At 45.7% G+C, this 7,107-nt stretch overlaps 1 protein-coding gene across 1 annotated transcript in view; it reads left to right on the top strand.

Annotated features, from left to right (window-relative positions):
* Nucleotides 1–1,402: 1,402 nt before the first annotated feature.
* Nucleotides 1,403–7,107, top strand: part of Ephrin (ephrin) — a 16,101-nt gene continuing 10,396 nt past the window's right edge. Inside the window, exons 1-4 of the mRNA XM_026813156.1 lie at nucleotides 1,403–1,422; nucleotides 1,502–1,643; nucleotides 2,308–2,611; nucleotides 4,675–4,977. Coding sequence (XP_026668957.1) covers nucleotides 1,403–1,422; nucleotides 1,502–1,643; nucleotides 2,308–2,611; nucleotides 4,675–4,977 — 769 coding nt within the window. The remainder of the gene's footprint in view (nucleotides 1,423–1,501; nucleotides 1,644–2,307; nucleotides 2,612–4,674; nucleotides 4,978–7,107) is intronic.

Here is a 7,107-nt window from a genome sequence, read left to right as displayed (position 1 = left end):
ATTTCTTGGAGTCAAGGATTGAAACTTGAAATAGTTTCTCTTGAAATATGCATTAAAAGATTTTAACCTGCCGTTCTACATTCCTAACTAGAGTACTCCAATTAGTTTCAAACACTGCTGGTCGTGAAAGGAAATGCAGTCTTCCGTCTTTAAAAGGAAGTCCGCGATGAAATATTCATTGTTGAACGAATGAATCATACAGAAAGATTATCACATTCTTATGAATCATTGCTACAGTCTGCAGGGATACCGCTTAGCGTAAAATGACGAAGAGTATCGCGGTAAAATTAAATCAAGCGTCGCGAAAGGGAACGACGCGTCCGGTTTGCCGCTGAGAAAACAGGGAAACCGTATTTCAACTACGCCTTAACATTCCCGTGCGCATCGCGCACGCCCGCGCCTAATTTATGTAACGCAAAACAAATATACTCGTGGCCGCGCGTACGCAGAACGCGAGACATCGTGGCCGGGGCAAGAAAATAAATACGGAATGGTAACAAGTGGAGCGCAAGAAGGAAGAAAATAGTTCGCGCCGCGATTCGTAGACCCGAAATAGGGCGGTGTGAACAGCGGGAGACTTCGCTGCACGGTACTGTACATCGCGCAATGTGGAGAATAGAAGAGCCTCGTGTATTGTGGCTGTTGGAAAGAACCGGTTATATAGGAACCTTCCTCCATCTTCTCCACCTTCTTCAACTTCTTCTTCTTCTTCTTCTTCTTCTTCTTCTTCTTCGCCTGCTTTTTCTGCCCGTTCTTCTGCCTTCCTTCCCACTCATTCGTCGACCTTTCTTTCCATCCTCGCCAAGTATCCAACAAGCTCCGCTACATAATACAGCCGGGCCTGTAGATGTATACAAGCTCACCTGTATGCGTACACACGTTGTGTGTGTAGCGTGCAGAGGCCCGTATGTACACTTACGTGGGATCCCGACACCATGGGCGCCTGCCTATCTGACATTGGGTTCCTACGAGGGCGAGTTTCTTTTTCTCCCTTTCCTGACCTGGCTACCGACGGACCCGAAGGAACCGTGTATCCTCCTTCCGAGGACCCTCCAGGGCCTTTGGAATTTCGCGAACGTCTCACGGGTAGCCTCGTTTCCGAACGATACGCACGCGGAAACCGACCGGATCTATTGGGTACTCTTTGCGCGGTGCTCGCCGGATATCCCGCGGCGAGTCGAAACACCGCTAGGTGAAACGTCACTGTTAATATATTTAATAGTGCCGATGATATCTGGGGATTATTAATTTTTTACGTGACGCGTTCCGAAATGAAAGCGTGGAAAATATAAATGACCCTTCCAACTATTGTCTCAACTGCGTTCAATCTTCGTCTGGACTCATATGAGTTTACCAAGACGTGTGTAATTAATCAGAAACGCTAATATTGTGCATCATTTAAATGTTCGGACCATTTAATAAGTAATGAGTTCGTTGATTTAACACTTTACAAAGGAGTTTGCAATTATCTGTTATTAATGATCGATGTCTTTTGTTGCAGATTTCGAATAGACAACACAGACCACATAATAGACGTGAACAAGAACAATGCGGCGTTCGAGTACGATCAAGTAAACATAATATGTCCTGTGTACCAGCCAGGAACATATGACGAGGACGCGGAGAAGTATATCATTTACAACGTAAGTACAGCTTGCGTATCGAATTCTAATGGAAAGAATCATGTCGCCGGATAAAAAGATCGTCACGAGCGTTTATCCAACAGACGTGACGGGATTCAACAGATAAATCGAGTTACACCACTGTCCGCCCATTACGCGAAATAAAAAATTGTCAAAGGGCGTTCCGTGTTGTTTAGACAGCTGCCGCTACTCGAAACTCGTTCGTTAACTGTCTCGTATCGGACCCCCAAGAACGACTTCCGTTTCGTAGCCAAACTTTTGATACCGCGTCACCCTCGAGGGGCTACCAGCCCGAGCATTATTTCAACCCGCTCTTAAAAATATTCACAATCGAACATCCTCGTTATCGTACATACGTTCTTTTCGTAGTTTAGAATTTAAACCAGACAATACATACAGACGTAACTAAAAATTTTCTATGGAAAGTGACAATTTGCCTTAAGTAGCATAATTTATGTATTATGCAATTGTTTTAGAAGAGCACATTCTTTTTTATGGTTCTCTGTGTGTAATGTCTCGGAGTACAAACTTTTCGATAAAACATTTTTGTGTACAAGGAAAGATTCTTGTATATAGAAAAAGTTCGAAGCATCTGCGCGCGATGAACAAGAAGCATTTCCAATCGATTCGCGATGGAGGTACATGACCACCGTGTGTCCCGCAGGTGTCTAAGGAGGAGTACGAAACATGTCGGATAACAAATCCGAGTCCACGGGTGATAGCGGTCTGTGACAAACCGTACAAGACCATGTACTTCACGATCACCTTCAGGCCGTTCACACCGCAACCCGGAGGCCTAGAATTCCTGCCAGGCCACGATTACTACTTCATCAGCACCTCGTCCAAGGAGGACCTCCACAAACGGATCGGCGGACGGTGCACCAGTCACAACATGAAGGTGGTCTTCAAGGTGTGCTGCGGCAACGATGCTGACACCTCGTTGTCATCAGCGACGTCACGCAACAACTGTGAGTATCCGTTTTCTTTAACGCAATACCGTACCCATCGAATTTTCTACGGAAAGAAGATCAAAAGAAAAGAACTTTAACGCTCGAGTCTTATTGATAACCGTGAAACAGGAAATTCATTCATAAATTGATCTCTGTCCGACCACAAGGAGCTATTTCGAGTATACGGCCCATATTGTGACGGACCCGATTATGATAATTCGAAATTATAGACGTCGTCTACGTCGTCCGCGCCGCCTTTTCATTTCGCGTGCAAAATCACATTTAAAATCTTCACGGTTTCGCATCACAGCGCAGGTTCCTTTCATTCACACGGGGATGAAACGAATCGAAGGAGAGGTCACGTCGTAAATTCATTAACCGCAAATCAATTGCAAAAAACAAGAAATTTTCACCGCGCAGATTTTTCTCTGAATACAGTCCACCCCCTCGCCTCATTTCTCGCTTATATCGGCGACCAAGCCGTGCCCCTCCTTTCTTAAATATAATCCCTATCAATTATAATTCTTGCTAGTGCACCATTTGTTGCGGTTAGGGGACCCAACGCTGTCTCAGAGCACAATAAATTCCACTATTTCATTCTAGCCCGGTTTCTCCTCTCCCTAATTCGTTCCAACCATCCTCCCAACACCTCCTCCTCCTCCAGCCGCTACCACCGTCCAAACACCCGCCAGAAACGATTCATGCGCCCTAATGACTAGCTATTTCGCTGGCCGAGAACTCTGAACTTTCTTTCTCTCTTTCTCCATTCGGCGCGTCTCAGACACTCAAGATTCCATGGGGCTCTCTATAGCCTCGAAATCCTTTCGCGGATGTCCGCTGTTGCATCTCGAGACCACGGCTCCGTGTACCGTGCTCCACGATTATTATCAAGGGCCATGAACCGCGAGAAATGTTAATCTCGCGGAAAATTTCAGACGAGCTCCTCATTTTTCCCGCAGAACACGATACCCTCCCTCCCCACGCAAATTAGCCGGTGAAAATGCAAAATTAATTTCCGTCTTTATTTCACCGACGAACATCTTCGTGCTTAGGGAACTTCTATCTATTCTACTGAATTCTTCGTTAAAATTTTTCCTTACTGTTTGCGAATTAACGAAGCGTCATCAGTTTCGATTAATTTGGCCAATGAACTTGGAACCTAAAAATGAATCTCGGTCGCGGGACGTGTAACATTATCGCTTTTTTATGAACGGTTTTAAGGCAGCGACACGTACGAACAGGGGAATCGGTGTTTTCATCGTTTTTCCAATCGCGAAGAGCCACAAACGGATGTATCAAACTTTTACGACGCCGCAGTTATGGTTATAACTGTAACGGTTAGTGCCTATACGCGATTTTATTATTACCTATGATACGCCGTCGGCGGATGACCGGCGAGCCGATTAAATAAAATTTAACGAGCGTAATCATAACCACGCTTGTGCGTTCCGATTTAAAATGTCCACATGGTGCGATGCCGGTACAATCGATGGCGATTCACCGGACACTCGTTTACGGCCAATCGTCAACGCACCCGCGTTCCCCGCGAGTAGCTCTGCCGCTGAAAATTACGCGAAACCGGCACGGTGGCATGACTTTACCACGGCGCCGAGTTAAAATCAAAACGCTCTAGCCGGGTCGTTGGAACGCGACGTTATCCTAAATCATCCGACTGGAAATGTCGGTAAACGACGATGTTGCGCGGGCGCGCGTAACAACAGTAATCGAGACCGGTTGGAAATTGCACGCAGCTCGTGGGGTCGGTGGAAAAATCGTGATGAGATTACATCCTAAAATTCAATAGCTGCAAAGTTCACCTCTGGCTATTCTACGGTATACATATCTCAGAAAACAGGGTTTAAGAAATAGGCTCATGAATCTACCTAACTTCGCTGTTTGCTAAAAAAATCGCTAAGTGCTCACGACAATGAACGTCATAACTATCGTCGCATACAATTAAATATTCTACGTAATATCTCTCGTATGTTGGGTGTATTTCGTGGACACCGAGTCCATGGTAGTAATTATGGTTTTGGAAGGAGGGAAACATAGATTAAACGTTGGCTTATGTATGTTTGCAGCCGTAGCCGTGACCAGCAGCACCGTGCCGAGCAGCAGCTCGACGAGCACCGCAGTTTTGGGTGGAGGAGCCGGACTACCACCCCCACCACCACCGAGCGTCCTCAAGGGCGGAGATCGATTCTACCCAGGGGGCAGCATTCATCATCATCACGATCATCATCAACCGGCCACGGCGGCGCCGACCCTGCCCCACGTGCCCCCTCCGGCCATCTACCCCGTGCATCCGCATCAGCCTCCGATTCACAATGGACCGCCGTCCTCCTCGCCGCCTAAGACCTCGATCGGCCAGAAGAAGAAGAACAGTACGTATAACCGCCTCTTGCCACCTGCTCTCTTTGCCGCGAAACGAGTTTCTCGATGCTCCTCGCGACCATTATCTCGGCCAATGATTCTTTCATTTTTTCTTCCCTACCTCTTTCCTTATTCCTTTTTATTTTATCGCTTCCCCTTTCTTGTTCGCCCTGTTCGTTTTGCTTTGTTACGCGAAATTTCTCTCGTCGAAATTAATCGCCGTAGAGAAGGGTCTTCTTATTAGTCGACGCGAATTAGATCGTCCGTGAGGTGTCTATCCGTTGTGTATCGTTTGTCGAGTTTAATTATCCAAGCGAAATAACACGAAGCAGGGAGTTCGATTTATACGGTTCCCTGTATCGCGCAGGTTTTTTCAAATTATATAATGTACCGCCGCGGGTCGCTCGGTTTACGTTGCCTTTAATCGTTGCTTCCATTTTTGTCCGGCTGATAATTATCACTATCGAAATAACTGTTGCATAAAATTAGGATAAACCAGTCGTCCTCGATGACATTACTGCTCGTTATCGTTGCGTAAATCGTTTTTTCGTGACGGGGGCATTTATCGGGGGTTACATCGGGGCTCGTTATTAGCACCGGGTAATTGATATTTTTCCTTTCCAAGGGTACGTTGCGCGCGGGTTGCATCGTCAAACCAAGTATGTGCATACGCGCATACCAGCGATATTTCCATCGGCGTCTCACGATTCCGCGAGGTATTCGAGCTCGCCGAGTACAAAGCCGAAGAGAAACGTCATCGACGACGCGGTCATTAAATTACCGTTACGCGGCGCGGAACGTGACGGTCCATTGCGTGCCAAACAATCATTTTACGTAATTCATTCGGCTTATCGTTCGGTCGCATTAAGTCGGATAAAGTAAATAACGAGCAAACAAATTTTAATGAGGTTTAATATTATATCGTCCCTCGTCCTGGCTTGTTCTACTTATTACGGTCGCCCGATGCATCGTATAAATTATATCGGAGAGAGTGATTATTAAAACCTGCATTCGCTGACCGCACGTGAAATCTTCGAGGCGACACGCCTCGGGTACGGTCACGTCGTCCGCGGACCTCATTTCTTTTCTTTTATATTTAGTCCCTACGTTCGGGACTATTTCAGATAGGGTAAAAGGGAGGGTGCGCGTATTACTCGCTCAGCGGATCGATTATATCGCGTCGAACGGAAGACATTATTTAAAGAATTTCAACTAGAAAACAGTTAATAGGCTGAGGGACACCTTCCGTTTACGACCGCGTGCCAGATGGAGAACAATCGAATGTGGAATATAAAAGGATTCGATTCGAGCGTGTCTCTCTCTCCGACGACCATCTGTCGTCCACTACGCTCGCCCTTCTTATATATCATCATCTACGATAATTTGACTTGAAAATGCGCTGCGAATGCGCACGCATTTGCATTCCAACCGGACCGCGGTCATTAACGAGGACGAGTCCGGCGCTGGACGGAGCCCGCGACAGGGAATTCGTGTTCCCAAGGTGTCGAATTGAAATTATATTCGAGTCGGACCGTACCGCCTTCCACCGTAATAATGATTCGAATTTCTCGATGCTATCGAACTCGTTCAAAAATTTACAGCGTCATTCGTCGGCCCATTGGGCCCCGAAGAAGCGGCTTGTTTTGAGTAGCTTAGTTACTGACCCGTGCGCCGTGGTCCATATCTTTTTAAGGGATACGAGTCCCCTAGAAATTTGATATCACTTTGGAACAGGAGTAATCTAGTTCTTGGAATGTTAACAAGAATAATAACGTTTAATAATACATTAATAAAGGAATATCTAACTGTACGTGAGCAGGTAGAAATCGTTAATAAACCGGTAAATGTACTTTTCTCGTAATTATAATTACGCAAGTAGAGTAAAGAAAAAAAAGGTTGTTTTCCTTCTAACTTCGATATTTAACGAGTTACGTATGATTATTTGGCATTTTATTGATGTTGACAAAATCCGACCATCCCAGCGTCGAAACGGCGAACTTTTGGCAAAAAATTTCATTTTTCCTTAATTACTCCTAAACCGTTGACTCTACGGGAAAATTGCATCAGACCTTTCTTGTAGAGGACGACGAGATCTACAATTTCTGTATAAAAAGTTTTCGCTAGCATTAATAGTTTACGAG

Source organism: Ceratina calcarata, unplaced genomic scaffold (assembly GCF_001652005.2).
Source record: "Ceratina calcarata isolate Rehan_Ccalc_2016 unplaced genomic scaffold, ASM165200v1 scaffold310.2, whole genome shotgun sequence".
Lineage (NCBI taxonomy): Eukaryota > Metazoa > Arthropoda > Insecta > Hymenoptera > Apidae > Ceratina > Ceratina calcarata.
The sequence above is the reverse complement of the archived record's forward strand: the minus strand, read 5'-3'. Positions and strand labels throughout refer to the sequence as shown.